The sequence below is a fragment of the Tachysurus fulvidraco genome, chromosome 10, assembly GCF_022655615.1.
Source record: "Tachysurus fulvidraco isolate hzauxx_2018 chromosome 10, HZAU_PFXX_2.0, whole genome shotgun sequence".
NCBI classification, from domain to species: Eukaryota; Metazoa; Chordata; class Actinopteri; order Siluriformes; family Bagridae; genus Tachysurus; species Tachysurus fulvidraco.
The window spans coordinates 25,268,358-25,289,357 of NC_062527.1; the positions used below are offsets into that span (position 1 = coordinate 25,268,358).

Genomic DNA, 21,000 nt, shown 5'->3' on the forward strand with positions numbered 1-21,000 from the left:
TTAATGCTTAAAATTTACAATGAAATTTATGCAGCTTCAGCCCCTAGCGGTAGTGTTCCACATATGGAACGGTGTTCACCATCTGGGGTCGACAGGTGCGCCGGCGCGTTTTTGGCGCTTTTTTCCTCTTCAACGTGAAATGCACTTAAAATACTCCGTCATTCATAATCATACACACACATGTAATACATCATTCGAAACTGTGAAGTGTCTACTTTTATTTGACTGCCTTCATAATAACAACAAAACGCTGTGCTTTTGGCAAATAAAGAAAATAACCAGGGTGTGCATTCAGACATCTCTGTCTCCTTGACAATCTTCCTGAAACACGTTACATATGTGTAATGAAAGCCTGAAATGTCTACTTTTAAATGATGTAATTAAAATCGAAAGCAAATATTGTCTTTTTGTGTAATCTGTATGTAAGTAAAGAGAGGTACAGTTTTTCCGGCTCGACCTCATCAGCGCTTAATGTGATCCCACCTACCGCGCGTGCGCCATTCATATGAAAAGGACCTGAGCGGGCTATGCAAACAAGATCAACGCCCCAAACAATGCTGTAAGAAGCACAAAGTTTTAACAGATTCATTCACTCGTGTAATAATACAAATTACACAAAAAACAATATTTGCTTTCGATTTTAATTACCGCATTTAAAAGTAGACATTTCAGGCTTTCATTAGACATATGTATCATGTTCGTGTGATAAGTATTGGCGGAGTTATCAGTTCATATTTGTAACGTGTTTCAGGAAGATGGTCAAGGACACAGAGATGTCTGAATGCACACCCAGGTTATTTTCTTTATTTGCCAAAAGCACAGCATTTTGTTGTTATTATGAAGGCAGTCAAATAAAAGTAGACACTTCACAGTTTCGAATGATGTATTACATGTGTGTGTATGATTATGAATGACGGAGTATTTTAAGTGCATTTCACGTTGAAGAGGAAAAAAGCGCCAAAAACGCGCCTACAATAAAAAATAAATGTGTGCGCTGCAAGACAGTGCATGGTAAAAGACAGGACACACCTTGGAAATGCAAAACATGTAATGTTCCCTTGTGTGTTCAGTTAAATAGGAACTGTTTTGAACAATGGCATGACAACATTTAACAAATTTATATTTATATAAATATTTAATTTATATGTAAAGTATTTTTAGATGCACACCAAACTGTACATTTACAGCTGACATTTTGAATCATTGCATACAATAAAGCTTCTTGACTCTTGACTCTATTATATTGTTCATGTTTTTTTTAACATTGGTAAAAAAAAAAAAAGTCTTATTTTTTCAAGTACAGATATAAATAAAATCTTAAGTCTTTTGTACTTCATTGTACACTATTTTATTACACTACAAGCAAAAGATTTTCTCTTTAAGTCTCCCCACATTCATTCTTTTGTCAACACAATCCAGACTAAGCCATTAGGGGGTTCGGCCTCCTCAGGTGTGAATCATCAATATTCATGACCATTGACCTTCCGTTGCATATTGCCTTTACACAACAAAAACTGTCTTACAAAAGCTAAATCAATGTATTGTTTCATGTGAATTTTTTTTTACTACCCACGCATAAACATCATTTACTTAAAAATAAAAACATATACATACATTTTACTTGCATAATATTGTAGCCCAGTTTGTGCTGAATACAATGTTATGTGATATTAGCCATTAATATGTTTTGAAATAACTGAAAAAAGACCACATGTAAGAGCATGTCAGAACCTCTGAAGTGTCCCAAAATGGTCAGACCCCAGAAGGTTAAGTGTTCTTTAAAAATAGCTGCTACTCCACTAACTTCTGGGTTCCTTCCGGTATTTAAGCAAAGTGCACAATATGCACCATGGAAAGTATCATCACTCAGTGTGTACCAAGCCTTGTTTTACTCCGTGCTCTTTGTGTGTTTTCTGTTTATGACCATTGCTTGTGATTATTTGGATTACTCTCTATTTGCCTTGACCTCAGCTGTGCTTACTGTTATGTGACCGCCGTGCCAGCCATGGCACACCAGCACTAGGGGATGAGGCTGCATCAACTTCGTTGTAGCTTTTTTTAAATTTTATTAAGCCCACACACAAAGCATAATATGATTTATAGCCATCATACTAATTCAATCCAAGTTGATAGTGAATTGAACTAGGCGGCGCTAGTCCAGTTGTTTACTTACCTTTAAACGCTTCCCTTTCTTCACTGGGGTAATATTTTCCAAAACAAATGCTTGTAAAAAATCCCCAAGAGTCCAAGGAACTGGAATATGTAAGCCGTTTAATCCAAAACGCTTTAATCCAAAACGCTCGCCTCACAAATATTACGTTTCTGACTGAAAACTGTAAACGGCAGTTTACTTCCGTCCATTGTTTCGGCTCTCACTTCTCCCATGAGGCTTCTAAAACTACACTGAGGCATCAGATTTGTAGTCCAGGGCCTAACGAATCAAATAAGCCCTCACTTGGGCCAACCAGCACCTGTAATGCAGAGATAGACGGCTGAGAAGCCAATGATGTCTCTCCATCCTAGGTGGGACACCCTCCGTTTGACTGACAATTGCTCCCTCTAATAGCGATTTCATGATCCGGGACCTTTACAGCTCTTTAGACAATAAGGAGACGATTCCAACGGTATGCAACATGACACATCTATGAGGCCTGAGCTGCGCAGAACAGGCTGCGCAATGATTTTATTGCGCAATTCTCAGGCCTCAGGGTGTCAGGTTACAGTTTACAGGCCTTTTTTCACAGCAGACTTTTAGGCAGAGAGGTTCTCTTTGTTTTAGGCCTTTTAAACTGAACATGCAGTCTTTTAATTCAAAGTTATACAGTTTATCAGAAAAAATCTCAGACGGAAATCAAAACCCTCCATTCTATTCTCTGTAAATTTGTGTCAGTAAGGCCTAGAATCACTCTGACACTTGTATTGAAACTAGAGACTCTCTTCTTTCCAATGAGACCAGGCTCACCCCTGTGTGTCAAAGTATGTGGGAGCTGTACTACTTTTTAAGTGGGTAGGTCATGTAGGCGAAAATCATGAAAATAGGGGGCGATCCATAAATGCAGTTAAACTGATCAAAAAAGAAAAACATTTAAAAGTATAAAGAAGTATTTTAAGTGTGATATCCTTTTTCTCCACATAGATCCTATGAAGGTCCTATATTTTCATACCTATATGTTACCCATACGGTCAAACACAGATATCAGTTTTCTACCACAGGAGCATAAAGCAACGAGACCCAAACAATGCTCTTTGATTCATAGATAAAATGCAACATTCTGCTTCAGTACAAATGTGCAGATGTGGAAATGTGGAAGATCTGATGAAGGTTCATGAATAAACATCTTGTATGTACTGTTTTATAATTACTGTAATGTCTTCTGTCAACACATGACTCTGCCATGAAGTACTGCAAGGTAGAAGCTCAAAAGCACCAAGGCCTGGACATTAGAGAGGAAATGACATGTGACTGAGTTTTGCTGTGGGATTTGAACAGAGGGACTCATGGTAGTGGTTGTACAGGATAATTGCAAGTATTCATGTGACAGTATATGATACAAGGGTTAGGGTTAACCCTAACCCTAACCCTAACCCTGAGTCACAATGGCCTGACTTTGGGATCCTGAAAAAGAAGAAGGATGAAGAAATGTAGGTAAGATAATTATTAGATGTTGAATAAATTTCACTGGGTGAAATCTTACCTTGAGCACAGAGGAGCAGTGTGCAGATGAAGACGCTGATCAAACTCATGGTTTCTGTGGGTGAAGTCGCTGAGCAGCAGCTCTCAGTCATGAAGTGTTAAAGTCACAGGGCTATAAACACTCACAGGGCACTGAAGCATGAGGTGATAATGCAAAGTGGAACCTCTCGCTATGGAAATGTGTGTGTGTGTGTTTGTGTGTGTGTTTGTGTGTGTGTGTGTATGTGTGTGTGCTCACTGTAGTGTAACAGAGGTTTTTGTACCATGAGTGTATCACTGTACTGATTATTGAAGACGTTGATGTTTCCAGTCTGGACTCTTAATAAGCAGAAAAAGTTGGTGAAACTGCTGTTCTGTTCTGAGATAAAAAGGATCACTCATCTGTCTTCATGTAAATCTCTCTCTCTCTCTCTCTCTCTCTCTCTCTCTCTCTCTCTCTCTCTCTCTCTCTCAGTTTCACTGCTTTAACTGCTTTTATTTATCTTGGTTGGTTGGGGGACATTTTCCAGGTATGGATGAAATGATATACACCACTTTATCAGGACCCTTCACCTGTGTTCACCTGCACATTCATCCAGTTATCCAATCAGCCAATCATGTGGCAGCAGCACAGTGTATATAATCATGCAGATTTAGGTGAAGAGCTTCAGTTAAAGTTCACCTCGAACACCAGAATGGAGTAAAAGTCTGATGTCTGTGACTTTAACAGTAAATGGTTGTTGGTATCAGATGGGCTGGTTTGGGTTTTTCAGAAACTGCTGATCTCCTGGGATTTTCACACACAACCATCTCTAGAGTTTTTACAGAATGGTGTGAAAAACAAAACCATCCTGTAATCAGAGGGTCTGCAGTCTGAAACATCTTGTTGATGGGAGAGATCAGAGGAGGAGATCAGACTGCTCAAGTATTTTGGGAATACAGAAAAAATGTCAATTAGTTCATCTTAAAGATTGTTTAATCCTCAGTCCATCTTCTCTTCATCACAGTAACAGATCAGCATGTATACAGTTCCATTACAGCACCATCTAGTGGCCAGATGACTGAACATCAGTCTACATTTCATCAGGTTGGGGTAGAACAGGAGACTGGTTTGTGTTGAAACTTTACAGATGATGAGAAAATGAATCTTTAAATCTAGAATCATATAGAAATAAATGTTGACTCTTATTGAAAGATCCTGCACTACATTGTGTGTTACAGTAGTGTGTAGTAGACACTGCTCCTCTTAGCAGAAGGTGGAAATCATCAGATATCATTACACACATCAGCTGATTTCTCATCACAGCACGAACAGCTGATGAAGAGATTTCTGCTTTTTAAGAAGGATTATTTTTGAAACATGAAGATGTTTGATGATGTTCAGTGGAGTGCAGCTTTAGCAGCTGTGCAGCTGTTCTCAGATCAGTGTGTGTTTCTGAGTCAGAGCACTTCCTCTACAGCTCAGGGAGGTTTTTGTACGATGCTGTAACACTGTGTGTACGGATAGCTGTAACTCTGCTGACAATAATAATCTCCTGCATCTTCAGCCTGAACTCCAGAGATTTTTAGACTAAACTCTGTTCCAGATCCACTGCCACTGAAACGATCTGGAATCCCAGACTGACGAGTAGATGCAGAATATATCAGGAGTTTAGGAGCTTTTCCAGGTTTCTGCAGGTACCAGGCGAGGTAAGTGCCAACATATGCACTGGTTCTACAGGTGAGAGTAACAGATTCTCCTGGAGAAACAGACTGAGATCCTGGAGACTGAGTCAGGACGATTTCCCCAAAAGACTCTAAAGAAAAGGATGCAGAGTTAAAATAATGGAAACAGATGTAGTAATGAGTGTGAGAGTGATGTGATGATGTGTATGAATAATAAAAGTAAAGAGAATGTCTCACGGTGAGCGAGGAGTCCCAGTGTCCCCAGCAGGAGACTCAGTACCATCATCATTGTGCTGCGTGTCAGTGGCTCTGAAAGGACTGAACACACTCTGATCAGCACTACAGCTCTTAAAGTGTGTGTAGCAGTGACACAGAACACATATGCAAACACCACAACTGTGTGTATGTGTGTGTGTGTGTGTGTGTGTGTGTGTGTGGTCACTGGAGTGTAACCGAGGTTTTTGTACGACGGCTTCATTAGAATGTATCACTGTGGTGGACTTTTGGTGGAGGAACCAAACTGATCATCAGTAAGTCTCTCTTCTTTATTCAACATTCCATTAATTTATTTTTATTGTTTATCAAAATATTAAATAAAGTTTATACAAATAGAAAAATTTAACCCTAAAAAAAAAATCTAACCCTAACCCGAACCCTATTCATTTATATGTCTTTATAATTTGGAGATAAGGAATGTGGAGTATGTTTTGATGATGAGACAGTTTCAGTAAAATAAAAATAAGAGAGAGGAAATTAAAAATCAGGAGTTAGCTGTTAGCTGAATAAGTAGACAGTGTGTTCATCAGTAAACAGCACTTTCACATTCACAGCTTCTGAAGTTCATATTGTGTGCTGTGAAGGACATGGTAGAAAACTTCATCCTGTGTCTGTTAGCCTTCTGTCATGTTACTGATGGACTGATTTTGAATCTGGAAACAAAGATAAACAGTGTGTAGAAAGGTGGATGTGGTGTGATGTGGTTATTTCCATCAAAGTCCGAGTGTCTCCACAATAGAACGAGGAACTAGGAAATGTTCTCCTGCTGAGTAGTTCTACTGAAGTGCAGTGATGTGAAGAAGCAGTAATGAGTAAATGTTGTGTAAGCGTGTGTAAAGGTGTGTTTATTGTGTGTTTGTGGTCTACAGAAGGTCCCCCGGTGAAGCCCTCCGTGTCTCTGCTCCCTCCCTCCTCTCTGCACCAGTCTGAGGAATCGGCCTCGCTGCTCTGCCTGCTGTCTGCCTACTCTCCACAGGGGGCGTCGGTGAGCTGGACGGTGGACGGCTCGGCGATGAAGGACGGGGTCTTGACCAGTGCAGAAGAACAGAAGAAGGATGGTTACACACGCAGCAGTACCCTGACCCTCAGCAAAGCACTCTGGGAAAAGGGGGAGGAGTTTGTCTGTACGGTCTCCCACGAGGGCGTGGATCATCCGGTCACGTTCAGAAAGAGCCAGTGTTAAGGCTAACAGCTCCAAGATAGAACTGAACACTGAGCTGCTTCCACATCCATCTACAATAGAGTTTCAGTTCTACACAATGCTGACATTTCTGTCTTTACTCTCTTCACTGTCCTGTTGCTCTTCCTGTAGTTTTGCTCTGCTGAAATAAAGCTTCATTTTGGACATTGTGTGTTCTTTTCTTGGAGTTAATAGTCATTATCAGTGTGAGGAGAGAGTGTGTTTAGCTGTAGATTCAGGGCTGTGTGTTGTGCTTCAGTGAGTTTGGATGAAGAAAGTTGAACATCTGGTGAAAGTGCTGCTCTATTCTGGGAGAAAGAGGATCACTCAGCCGTCTTCATGTAAATCTCACTTCCTCTACACTGCTCTCTGATTTCCTGCTTAAAACTGACTCTGTGTGTTTATCTGGGTGTGGAACAGGAAGCTGGTTTCATGTCTTTCTTTAGAGCAGGATTTATGGTTGAAGGAACTGACACTACAGACTTATTTAAGTCACAGACAAATGCCTTGCTTGTCTATTTTATCAATGCCAGGCCATTAACAAGTAGATGTAACAATTGTAACATCTACAATGTAACACAATATAATATTGGCAATATAATATAATAATATATAATAATATTGGCAATAATACTGAAGGTCACGTATATTTATATGTGGGTCGCCACAGAGCACATGTGATGTGTCTTTACATTGTCACAATACACACTATGCACATGACACAATGTACAGAAATACAAACATTTCTAGGTAGAAATGAAAAAGGTGCATATGTGGGCATCTACACAGTATATGAACCAGAGGTGTGTGACGTATGAACGAGGTACGAGTGGTGATTGACGCTCATGACCACCAATCAGTGTCGAGCAGGCACTATTTAGAGCGGGTTGGTTTTGAGCCTGGGATGCGTCACGTCCGTATCTTCCCCTTTTTCAGTTACTCTAGCGATTTCAGGTATGTGCTGTTAGCATGTAGCGTTGGGTAATTCGTTTTTATTTATCTTTACTCGTTGTACTAATGGCTCGTTTATTGCACCCTTAGCCTGTCTTTTCATCACTGTGTGTGTCCCTGTCGGATGCAGTTCGGATCTGTCTACTGCCCACCTTTCAGGTATGAAGAAGTTGCATTATAAATCATGTCTAGCTTCAATGAGAGTCGGGTGGCGTGAGTCATGTGCAGTCCTTGTACTTCGGTTTCACGGCGGGTTATTTGAGGGCTGCGTATCCTGAGCGGCGAACTGATCCTCGTGAACTCCTTTATTCGCACTTGGTAAGTTTTGTTCGGTTTTGCTAAGGGGAATTTCAACGTGTAATTGTGCTTAATACTTAAAACAGCTTAATTCTGTTTTTGTACTATTTGTAATAGGATTCTCCTTCTCTTTTCCTCCTGGCCATTATCACTGCAGTTTACTTTTTCCTCCACTGCGCGCCGAGTGACTAACATTGGCATACAATCATTTAAAGGGACTTTTGCTGCTACCATCTGGTTTCTGGGATAGTTTTAACAGACCTGATCTAGTCTACTTTGGGGTGGACGATCGGATATTTCTTTGGGTCGGCCTAAGAACAACGTGGCCGCTCCTTTTGAGTCCTGTCTCCCTCAAACTTTTTATAAAGTTTTCGGCTGCGTTGAATCGTGACTTCTATTTGCTTTTCATTCATTCTGTTTCATATGTTCTTATTTTGGTTTTGAATTCTTTCAGGAGCTGGGGGTTCCATTGGTGAAAGACATTTTGGTGGTGGTGCTATTCCAACGTGTGCTGTGCGAAATTCTTGAAGTGTACGAGTGCGTGCTCTGAGTTCACGGTGAGGTGTGTGTGTGTGTGTGTGTGTGTGTGTGTGGAAGTGTGCGGTTGGATAACTAACCCTGGTGATCGCCTCGGTGGATAACCCCAGCCCTGTATTTAATTGTTATATTTTGTTTTGTCTGTTTAGAAGTTGCGTAAAGTGGTTGTTTATTATTTCTTTCATTTGATCGTCGTTATTTGTGTATTTGTCTGTCACTGCACCATTTTAACAGTGAAGACATCTTTTCTTTTTGTTGTTTTTGCAATGTTAGTTTGAGCTGTTAGTAAGGGCTCTTTAGGATTGAGCATATTAAGTGAGTTTTTATTTTAATTGCAAGTATTTAATAAACGTTGTACTTTATATGATGCCCATGTTTCTTGTCTACACTTATTTTAACCTCTTATGGACCTCCGCCTATATCCATTGTCCAACAAAAAGTGGTACAGCTCCCACATACTTTGACACACAGGGGTGAGCACACTGGTCTCATTTGAAAGAAGAGATTCTCTAGTTTCAGAAACTAGTTTCAGATTGATTCTAAGCCTTACTGGCACAAAGTTACAGGGGTTTGAATGCAGATTTTCCTGTCCACCTGGGTTGTTTACCTGATAAACTGATTAATCTTATTTTTCTGGAACATGTTAGGGACAAAACAACAACAGAGAGTCATAGCCACATGTCTTGGCTTTTACCAAAAAAAATTTCAAGTCAAAAGACCCAAAAATGGATTTTATATGAATATTTTTCTACGGCCCTGGTCGTCTGGTGCAGTGTTTTTGTGTACTTGTTTACTATATAACTTTGAAATAAAAGGCTGCAGGCTCAGTCTGACAAGCCATAAATAAGCCTAGACTCTCTCTCTATCACTCTGGTGTGAAAACAGGCCTGTAACTTGACACCCTGAGCTGTGAGAGGGACAAAAGGTCAGGGATTACGCAAGAATTCTTCTGCTCATCCAGTTCACGCAGACACAGGCAAAGAACATACGGCATGTCATATACCGTTGGAATCGTCTGCTTATTGGCTAAACGGCTGTATAGGTCCGATTTTTTGAATATCCCAATTAGGAGTTAGAGCGGCAAAACGAGATGATGGCGCACTTCTGTTTCCAGTTTTTAGAACACTAACGGAATATTTGCGGCGCGACCAGAGCGTTTTGGATTAAAAGGCTTACAGATTTCAATTCCTTGGACCTGTGTGGATTATTTGTGTTGGAATATATTACCCTTGAAGAAAGAGGTCTAAAGGTAAGGGAAAAACCGGTCTAGCGCCACCTAGGTCAGTTTTGTCCGAAATTTTTTCTAATTGTATGAAGGCTGTGAATCATATTGTGCTTTGTATGTGGGCTTAAAAAATTATTGAGAGTATAAACTTTACTATGTAAATAGGTTTTTTGTGTTTTTGGAGGATTTGATGCTTTAAAGTTGAATTGAAGCTTGTTTCTGGGTCATCCCCTAGTGGTCACTTCTACTTCCGTGCCGTATACGGCACGGGGCCCGTAAGAGGTTAAAAAGTGAGTATCTGTACTTCTACTTGAGTAAAGGATGTGTGTACTTTTGCCACCTCTGATATGAGGGACATGGTATCACAGTGTGGTCCCTGCAAATGGTCATTTGTACAGACCACCCTGTGATGTGGTTCACATGTTAGTCTTGTCATCATCAGATGGCTGCAGACCTGGCTGCTTCTTCCTCTTTCTTTTCCCCGAGTAACAACCTGGAAAGAAGAGGATGATGATGATTAGTGTGTTTTATTGCTGATCCCAAGACACAAACAACATACATTCATAAACATACTCAACTGTACACATGCTCAGAGACGCTTACCTGCTGGCACACAAGGTGACATTCTGTCCTGGATCCCTCACTGTACAGCAGCTGGGTCCTTGGTACAGGTTCCATCCTTTGTACATGTGGTATCATATGTGTCTTCCCCATCTCCTTAGAGAAGATGTACCTCTTGTACCACTTTGACACGTTAAGACATTATTGTTGTTACTGGCTGTTCTGAACAGTATGTGAAGACAAACATGGACTTTCTCTTTAGAAGCTCCTGGCCCAGGTTGTAGTTTGTGAACAAATTGTTACAGGTTATGTTGTTCCAATCAAAAGTCATAACAAAACTGCATTTTTGAACCTTATAGATGAGGTCAAGACAATATAGGAGAGAGTGAGACGTAAATATGTCTCACAGCTGCAAACAAAAAAGTCCTACAGTATATGACATTTAACCCTACAGTACTCTAACCCTACGACTGTAGGGAGGGTTGCAAATATGTGATGTTCACCAATTTTTAACTTTTTTTAAATTTTTTAAAAACTTGTAGGTCAATTTGACCTGCAACATACTGTAATAAGAGGGTTAAAGTCTAAACAGGTCCTAGATGCATGTCCTGAAAATATCTTGTCCTCGGTTCAAATCACGCTCTTGGCATACAGTATATTTGTCTTAGTTTTCATTTTGGTAAATAAAAACGCATCAAATTTTTAAGAATGCTTGATGGTAATAAATGATCCAAAATCATTCTTTTTTAATTTAAGCATAATATGTCTGTGAAGATTCTCAGTCATCCAGGTGAAGTTTTCTGAAAGTTGTTCTCAAGGCACATCATTCTCCCAGAAGACAGAGCAGTAGAATTAGGATGGTGAGAACATTGCTGATAACACCCAGCTCTGCTCCCTTAGTAAGCATAACATAGTGGTGTTCTCTCCCTCACGTCTCACAGACAGATACTGTAGGTCAATCTGCAAACTCTGATATTCACCTCCTGCAAATCTGAGGATTCCTATTAAAGCTGATGTCTTTAATAGTGCAGTGTTGTTACGCTTGGTGATGCATGTTTTAATATATATAATAAAAACTGACTTTAATTTTAAATAAGTTCAAAACCCACAGTGTCACCAAATATAACATCCATCTGTCTGTCTGTCTCTCTCCAGTGTGTGATAATGACATTAAAGTTTCAGGTCCTTCCTACTATCTTCCTGCTGGACAGGTACAAGGTGAAGGAGAAAACTGCTTCTATACACTTAAAAAAAGGTTGTCTCTGACCTGTAAAGTCAGGGTCAGAAAGTGTTTGTGAGCAAAGCCCCATCTTCTGGTTGTGCCCTGGAATTGCATTACAACAGCTAAAAATGTGGGTGGCTACATTAGAATATTCACACGTCCTTGATTGCATGTATAGAGGTGGGCTCATGACAACCACCTGATAAACGTGTGATGATTGCCTGACTAGCACCTGTCAGGCGCAGGAAAAGAACAATTTTGAGCCGCTACATCTGTATGTAATCACTTTTACCTTATGAACTAAAAAACATCTACAAACTTAGTGATTACTTCCATTTGCCTTTGGAACAGTGAACATATTGTTTTTCTCTGTTATTATTTGTTTTATTTTTTATGTATGGTGTGAGATCTGTCCTTTTTAAGGTGCCCACAGGACTTGATGAGAAAGGCCTGAATAGTGATGCCATTTAATCCAGTGTGAGAATGTTTTAGTGAATCTGAATATTATACTGAAACCCCAGATTTGTTGAGCTTGCTTCATGCTACAGCCATGATAGAATTTTTCTAGTTCACTCTGAGCAGAAGTCTGAGTCTGCTGCTACCTCTGAGCTGATATCAGAGAAAGTGACAAAAAACAGAATGAATAGAAAAACACTGCAAAGTTTACTGAGACCTACAGGGATATGTATACAGAACAAAGGTGCAGTATTCAGTGTTATCTATGGGCAAATTTGGTACATAAACAACAGAAACAGACGTGATGGTTAACACATTTAATGATAGTATGACGAGCTCGTTATGGAGTGTCGGGTTCGGCGCATGTTTATCAGAACAGATCATAAAGAATGTCCAGGTCAAATCAAAGGATATTACAGTCATATATGAGGTCATAAACAAATGGTATCACACAGTCATCCCAGGCCCAAGTGTACAGAGTGTGCCAAGGTATATTCAGAATATATTAAAGTCTACTTCGGCCCCAACAGGACCTGTGCACGCTCTTAAGGAGCATTAAAGGCAGTCTCCCTGATCTGAGTCCATCCCACAGCCACAACCTCACATGACAGTCACCCTTTAAGGTCACCCTTTATGCCAGAGGTCAGAGGGTGGTCCTGTCCAGCAAGAAGCAAGACCTACTTTCAGGTCAGAAACCATACTAGAAACACAGTAGTACTAATGAGATATGTGTTATGACACATGACAGGTCTATGGGAGGAGACAAAACTAAAAGTAAAACAATAAGAAAAGATCTAAACCAAATTTCCATCTGAATGTCACGCAGAACAGGAGCTGAGAGAAGGTGAATATGTGACAAGCTTCTTACTGGAACCCAAAGGTATTATGTTGTACATCTTTGTATATAGTGTGTGTAGGGAACTGAGAAAATATGCCTGGTTATTATTTTTAAATGATTTGAATCACAAATCTTTGTATGTTTAAAATATATGAACATATTTTATATAGGTACGTGTTGTTATGTTATGTTGTGTTATGTTATGTTATGTTATGTTGGTGGGTGATGGGTTGAGGGGCAGTGAGAAGACAGTAGAAGCTTTTGGCACTTGGGAAAAAGTGAGAGTGTGAAAAAAAGGATGGCGGAGTGGCGCTAAACTTCATAAATTTCCTCAGTTTTACAAACTTCTGGGGATACATTTTGTGTATTGGCCCAAAGTATCGAGCTGATAACTGAGTTCTACTAAACAGTCTGGGGAGAAAGCACTGTGAGGAGAAGAGGACCATGAAGAATTGGATAAGTTGGAAACAAGGCTATGAAACTACATCGGCGTCTGTCTGAACAAAGCTCCTTGTGTCTCAGTTACCCAGTGAATGTGTTTGTGGACCACAAAGTTGTGTGAGTTCATGACTGATATGTTCCTGTCCACTGCATGTTGAGTGGAAGTTTTATATTGAAACCTTGACAAGCATCAATGATTCGAGCCTAAATGTGATTGCAATATAAAACTAAACATGCAATGGACAGGAACATATCAGTCATGCTCTCACACTTTGTGGTCCACAAGGTTTTCTTTTTGAGAGACATGTAATTGAAGTTCTCTATATAACTCTAACCATTCATGCTTACCAGAGATTAGGAGAGAGTAAAAAAATGTGAACAGAACATTTTTTATATGGAGACAATTTTCTGGTAAAATCTAGTAAAAAGCAAAGAAATGCAGTTTAGCAGCTGTGCAGCTGTTCTCAGATCAGTGTGTGTTTCTGAGTCAGAGCACTTCCTCTAAAGCTCAGGGAGGTTTTTGTACGACGCTGTAACACTGTGTGTACGGCAAGCTCTTATCCTGCTGACAATAATAATCTCCTGCATCTTCAGCCTGAACTCCAGAGATTTTTAGGTAAAATTCTGTGTTCGATCCACTGCCACTGAAACGATCTGGAACCCCAGTGTAACGTGTAACATCATTATAGATCAGGAGTTTAGGAGCTTCTCCAGGTTGCTGCAGGTACCATTGGAGGTCACTGCCAACATATGCACTGGTTCTACAGGTGAGAGTAACAGATTCTCCTGGAGAAACAGACTGAGATCCTGGAGACTGAGTCAGGACGATTTCCCCAAAAGACTCTAAAGAAAAGGATGCAGAGTTAAAATAATGGAAACAGATGTAGTAATGAGTGTGAGAGTGATGTGATGATGTGTATGAATAATAAAAGTAAAGAGAATGTCTCACGGTGAGCGAGGAGTCCCAGTGTCCCCAGCAGGAGACTCAGTACCATCATCATTGTGCTGCGTGTCAGTGGCTCTGAAAGGACTGAACACACTCTGATCAGCACTACAGCTCTTAAAGTGTGTGTAGCAGTGACACAGAACACATATGCAAACACCACAACTGTGTGTGTGTGTGTGTGTGTGTGTGTGTGTGTGTGTGTGTGTGTGTGTGTGTGTGTGTGTGTGTGTGTGTGTGGTCACTGGAGTGTAACAGAGGTTTTTGTACGACGGCTTCATTAGAATGTATCACTGTGGTTCACTTTTGGTGGAGGAACCAAACTCATCATCAGTAAGTCTCTCTTCTTTATTCAACATTCCATTCATTTATTTTTATTGTTTATCAAAATATTAAAGTTTAGACAAATAGAAAAATGTGGACATCATAAAGAATTTCTGTTTGTTTATTCATTTATTCATTTGTATGTCTTTATAATTTGGAGATAAGGAATGTGGAGTATGTTTTGATGATGAGACAGTTTCAGTAAAATAAAAATAAGAGAGAGGAAATTAAAAATCAGGAGTTAGCTGTTAGCTGAATAAGTAGACAGTGTGTTCATCAGTAAACAGCACTTTCACATTCACAGCTTCTGAAGTTCATATTGTGTGCTGTGAAGGACATGGTAGAAAACTTCATCCTGTGTCTGTTAGCCTTCTGTCATGTTACTGATGGACTGATTTTGAATCTGGAAACAAAGATAAACAGTGTGTAGAAAGGTGGATGTGGTGTGATGTGGTTATTTCCGTCACTGAACTGATTTCTAAGCCTCTTTGCCAGATATGTGATTTGTGTAATGGAGTAAATCTTCTTCTCTGGAAACTCAAAGGGAAGGTGTGATGTTTTCCAGCCCTGACTGTGTGGAATATCAGTGTATTTCCATCAGCAGTGGATTTATTTTTCTGTAGCACTACATGTACAATAACAGAAGGACTCAGGAGGACTGGAACACACTCCCAGAATCAAGGCCATCAAAGTCCGAGTGTCTCCACAATAGAAGGAGGAACTAGGAAATGTTCTCCTGCTGAGTAGTTCTACTGACGTGCAGTGATGTGAAGAAGCAGTAATGAGTAAATGTTGTGTAAGCGTGTGTAAAGGTGTGTTTATTGTGTGTTTGTGGTCTACAGAAGGTCCCACGGTGAAGCCCTCCGTGTCTCTGCTCCCTCCCTCCTCTCTGCACCAGTCTGAGGAATCGGCCTCGCTGCTCTGCCTGCTGTCTGCCTACTCTCCACAGGGGGCGTCGGTGAGCTGGACGGTGGACGGCTCGGCGGTGAAGGACGGGGTCTTGACAAGTGCAGAAGAACAGAAGAAGGACGGTTACACACGCAGCAGTACCCTGACCCTCAGCAAAGCACTCTGGGAAAAGGGGGAGGAGTTTGTCTGTACGGTCTCCCACGAGGGCGTGGATCATCCGGTCACGTTCAGAAAGAGCCAGTGTTAAGGCTAACAGCTCCAAGATAGAACTGAACACTGAGCTGCTTCCACATCCATCTACAATAGAGTTTCAGTTCTACACAATGCTGACATTTCTGTCTTTACTCTCTTCACTGTCCTGTTGCTCTTCCTGTAGTTTTGCTCTGCTGAAATAAAGCTTCATTTTGGACATTGTGTGTTCTTTTCTTGGAGTTAATAGTCATTATCAGTGTGAGGAGAGAGTGTGTTTAGCTGTAGATTCAGGGCTGTGTGTTGTGCTTCAGTGAGTTTGGATGAAGAAAGTTGAACATCTGGTGAAAGTGCTGCTCTATTCTGGGAGAAAGAGGATCACTCAGCCGTCTTCATGTAAATCTCACTTCCTCTACACTGCTCTCTGATTTCCTGCTTAAAACTGACTCTGTGTGTTTATCTGGGTGTGGAACAGGAAGCTGGTTTCATGTCTTTCTTTAGAGCAGGATTTATGGTTGAGGGAACTGACACTACACACTTTATCATCTAAAGGATGATAAATTTCATATTTATAAAAGGTTTGTGATTAAACCTAATTTTCATTTGCAGTTAAATGCAGCATTTTTCATCCTTCAGCATTCATTACAAATCCTCCCTTCCACCTCTGAACCCGTCCAACTTTAGGACAATATCAAACATGCCTTTTATCTACAAGATCTTAGAAGAGGTCACACACAGCAGTTATATTCAGACCTCCATAGGAATAATAATCATGTAATGTATCAGTCAGGATTCAGGCCTCATCATAGAACAGAGACAGCGCTGGTTAAAGAGGTAAATGACCTGTTACTGGTCTCTGATCAGAGTTGTGTCTCTTTGCCGGTGTTATTTGATCTTAGTGCAGATATTGTTCATACTAGTCTCCATGATACATAAGAAATTCAAGTGTCATTCAATTTTATCTCTATATCACTTTTAACAAGGAATATAGTAGCTTTACATGAATGTAATAATTCAAGACAAAAACTGCAAAGTTTATTTTTCCAAAATGTAAATCTATATTTATACCTAATGAGCAAGTCCAAGGCAATGGTGGCAATGAACAACTCTGAGAAGTTATGAGTACGAAACCTTGAGTGGATCTGCATGACACCAGAGTGTGATTATTCATCCATTCATTCATTTTCTACCACTTATCTGACCTTCTGGGGTCACGGGGAGCCTGTGCCTATCTCAGGCGTCATCGGGCATCGAGGCAGGATACACCCTGAACGGAATGCCAACCCATCACAGGGCACACACACACTCTCATTCACTCACACACTCAGGACAATTTTCCAGAGATGCCAATCAACCTACCATGCATGTCTTTGGACGGGGAGGAAACCGGAGTACCCGGAGGAAACCCCCGAGGCACAGAGAGAACATGCAAACTCCACACACAAGGCGGAGTCGGGAATCGAACCCCCAACCCTGGAGGTGTGAGGTGAAAATTCTAACCACTAAGCCACCGTGCCCCGGAGAGTGTGATTATAAATTACATAATTACATAACAATACCTGAACACTAATTAGAAGTCTGTTCCATAACTGTGGGGCTCTGTAAGAAAAAGCTCTGCCCCCTGCTGTAGCCTTTAGTACTTGTGGCACTACCAAATAGCCTGCACCTTTTGATTGATGTACAATGGGTACGGAATGTATTCAGACCCTTTTAAATTGACCACTGTTTCTTTCATTGCAGCCATTTGCTAAAATCAAAATAGTTCATTTTATTTATCATTAATGTACTCAGCACCCCAACTTGATAGAGAAAAAAACAGACATGTAGAAATTTTTGCAAACTTATTAAAAAAGAAAACTGAAATATCACATGGTCATAAGTATTCAGAACCTTTGCTGTGACACTCATATTTAACTGAGATGATTCTACTCCTTCATTGGAGTGCAACAGTGCTTAATTAAACTGATTGGACTTGATTAAGAAAGGCAAACACCTGTCTATATAAGACCTTACAGCTCACAGTATATGTCAGAGCAAATGAGAATCATGAGGTCACAGGAACTGCCCAAGGAGCTCAGAGACAGAATTGTGGCAAGGCATGGATATGGCTAAGGTTACAAAATAATTTCTTCAGCACTCAAGATTGCTAAGAGCACAGTGGCCTCCATAATCCTCATAAAAGGTTGGGATGACCAGAACTATTCCTAGACCTGGCCCTCCAGGCAAACTGAGCAATCATGGGAGAAGAGCCTTGGTAAAGAAGAACCCAAAGATCACTGTGGCTGAGCCGCAGAGATGCAGTAGCGAGATGGGAGAAAGTTCCAGAAAGTCAACTATCACTGCAGCCCTCCACCAGTCGGGGCTCTATGGCAGAGTGGCCCGACGGAAGCCTCTCCTCAGTGCAAGACACATGAAAGCCTGCATAGGCCTCCAAAAAAACAAAGAACAAGCCTCCAAAAAACACATGAAGGACTCCCAGACTATGAGACATAAGATCCTCTGGTCTGATGACACCAAGATTGAATATTTTGGCATTAATTCTAAGCGGTATGTGTGTAACTGTTAGGGATCAGCGCAGATTTGGTGCCATGTGCGTTTGTTGTTTGTTTGTGTCACGTGATTGCCCCGTCCACGTCTGCTCCTCCCCGGTCATCACACCTGTTTCCCATTGTGTGTGATTGTCTGTGCCGCTATATATGTGAGCCGGGTTGCATTAGGCAGCGCGGCTTCATTGATAATATTGTTAGTTCCCCGTGTGTTGTGGTTTATGTTTGTCTTCCTAATGTATTAAACCCCATTCATTTGAAGCTATCCTGCCTACGGGTCTGTCTCCTTCCACCTCTGCAAGGGTCCTGACAGAAACCTAGTGAATCAGCATTGATGTATCCAATGATAGAGATTTAAGCACTTATGTACGTCGCTCTGGATAAGGGCGTCTGCCAAATGCTGTAAATGTAAATTAGATACTACACCAGGTTACGTATGTATGAGATGCTGCATCAGTGCTGACGCTATGGGAACGCTTGTGTGAGGTTGTTGTGTCCGAAGCTCTGTGTGCACACTCGCCATTTTAATGGCTCGGGAAGGACACGTGACGGAGTGATTACGCGCCAGCAAGTCCATATAAGGGCATCTACGTCACACTACTCCAGCTTCAATTTGTCTGAAAGAAGCACGAGAGGATGCCCGGGGCATGGCCAGCTGGTTACATACGTAAGCTGGTGTAGTTCCCTTTTGAGGGAACTCGACGCTGCGTCAGTGCTGATCCTATGGGAACACCAGTACCCACGTTGCCATGCACCCGTCGATGACTGTGCCAGAGGCCGTGAGAGAGCATGAGCAGACTGGAAACAGACCATCAAGGCCCTGCAGGACCTGGGACCCTGGAGAGGGGTCCAAATCCAGGTTATAGAACCTGATAAAGGTGTGCGGAGAGGACCAACCTGCCGCAGCACAAACATCTCCAAAGGTAAAACCCCTGGCCAAGGCACTGGATGAGGCAATAGTAAGTAAAGTTTTAGAAAGTAATGTAGTGATGTACCCAGGAGCATTCCCATGAAGGGCTCTATAAGTGAGGACCAAAATTTTAAAATCAATATATTTGCTTGGTAACCAGTGAAAAGAGTATAAAACTGGTGTGATGTGAGATCTTCTGCTGGTTCCAGTTAAAAGCCTCGCTGCTGAATTCTGAACAATCTGAAGACGATTTAAAACACGTTTGTTAAGACAGGTAAAAAGTGAATTACAATAGTCCAAACGTGAAGAGATAAAAGCATGTATAATCATCTCTAGATCTGCATTGGACAACATTTTCCTCATTTTAGAAACATTCCGTAAATGATAAAAACAGTTTTAAACCAACTGTCCTGAATGTTGAGTAAAGACATGGATTTATCAAATACAACACCAAGGTTCCTGAGGCTTGACTGAACAGAAGAGCCCAAAGAACCAAGATGTTGCCTGATCTGTGGAATTTTCTTATCTTGGGCAATGATCAAAGTTTCTGTCTTTTTCGGATTTAGTTGAAGGTAGTTACTGCCCAACCACTCCTTAATACAGGACAGACACTCTAACAAGCTAGACAGCAAGTGAAACTCAGACTCCCTGAAAGAACAGTATAATTGAATATCATCAGCATATAAGTGATAGGACACATGCTTAAAACTCTGAATTTTCTGAGCAAGAGGTGTCATATACAGTAAAAACAGCAAAGGACCTAATACTGATCCCTGTGGTACTGTCTCAGTTGAGTGCACTTTGCGGAAACCTGATTGAAACTTATCCAAAATTTGATGGTAATGCAGATAAGTGGAAAGTTGATTAGCTACCACTTTTTCTAAAATTTTGGAAATAAATGGCAATTTAGATATGGGCCGGTAGTTTACAGGGTCAGCAGGATCCAGGTTTGGCTTTTTTAAAGTAGGGTTCACTACAGCTTGTTTAAAAAAGGAGGGAACCGTGCCAGTAGAAAGAGACAAGTTTATCATATTTACCAGGCAGGGAGCAAGCGTATCAGTAGCATTGAACAGTAGAGTCGTTGGGACAATGTCAGCAGGGCTAGAAGAAGGTTTCATCTTTTTTAATAAAACCTTAATGTCCTGTAGACTGACAGGGGAAAAACAGTCCCAAGAGTGGAGAGGAGAACCTCTATTATAGGTGTGCGAGGAAGGAGAAATACTGTCCCTAATGTCCTGCACTTTACTGACAAAGAAATGTAAAAATCTGTTACAGTCAGCTGATGAGTATACAGATACTTGTGGAGCTGGGGGCGAAACAATATTTTTAATGGTGTCAAACAGGACTTTCGGATTTTTCTTATTTGCAACAATAAGATTTGTGAAATAATCAGATCTGGCCTGTTTAATCATAACATTAAGAGCTGTGATCAGCTCCTATAAATGTAATCTGTGTACTTCAAGTTTAGAGGTTTTCCATAAACGCTCCACTTTACGACAATTTCTCCTGAGACTAAAGATGCTTTCATTCATCCAAGGACAGTGTTTTTGTGGGGAAATAAGACTGTGTTTAAGCGGTGCCACATTATTTAAAACAGACACACAATGATTATTAAATGACTGAACTAAGGACTCAGCATAAATACACTCATTAAAAGAACTAGGAACAAATAAAAAACAAAACTTATCAACAGCAACTTGATTTATAATACGTCATTGAGTGCTCACCTTAGATGGATTTGACTCCAAATAAAAAGAAAGATTAAAGAAAATACAACTGTGATCACTCACTTGAATATCATTAATAGATATTTGATCCACACACAGGCCCAAACTAAAAACCAAGTCCAATGTATGG

The 21,000-nt window shown here is 40.7% G+C and overlaps 1 long non-coding RNA gene and 3 gene segments (V, D, J or C); 2 read left to right on the top strand and 2 right to left on the bottom strand.

The window, feature by feature from the left end:
• Nucleotides 1-5,735, bottom strand: part of LOC113663505 — a 61,003-nt gene extending 55,268 nt beyond the window's left edge. The window contains 2 exon segments of the V gene segment in view: nt 5,171-5,469; nt 5,576-5,735. Of these exon segments, the coding sequence occupies nt 5,171-5,469; nt 5,576-5,627 (351 nt within the window).
• LOC113648731 overlaps nt 1-6,959 on the top strand; it is an 85,084-nt gene extending 78,125 nt beyond the window's left edge. Inside the window, 1 exon segment of the V gene segment in view lies at nt 6,484-6,959. Within this exon segment, the coding sequence occupies nt 6,484-6,797 (314 nt within the window).
• The window catches only part of LOC113663510, a 122,825-nt gene that overhangs the window by 68,266 nt on the left and 33,559 nt on the right, over nt 1-21,000 (bottom strand).
• LOC125145736 lies at nt 7,102-8,948 on the top strand. The gene is made up of 2 exons (XR_007144171.1): nt 7,102-7,748; nt 7,836-8,948. It is a non-coding gene; the product is annotated as an uncharacterized LOC125145736 (long non-coding RNA).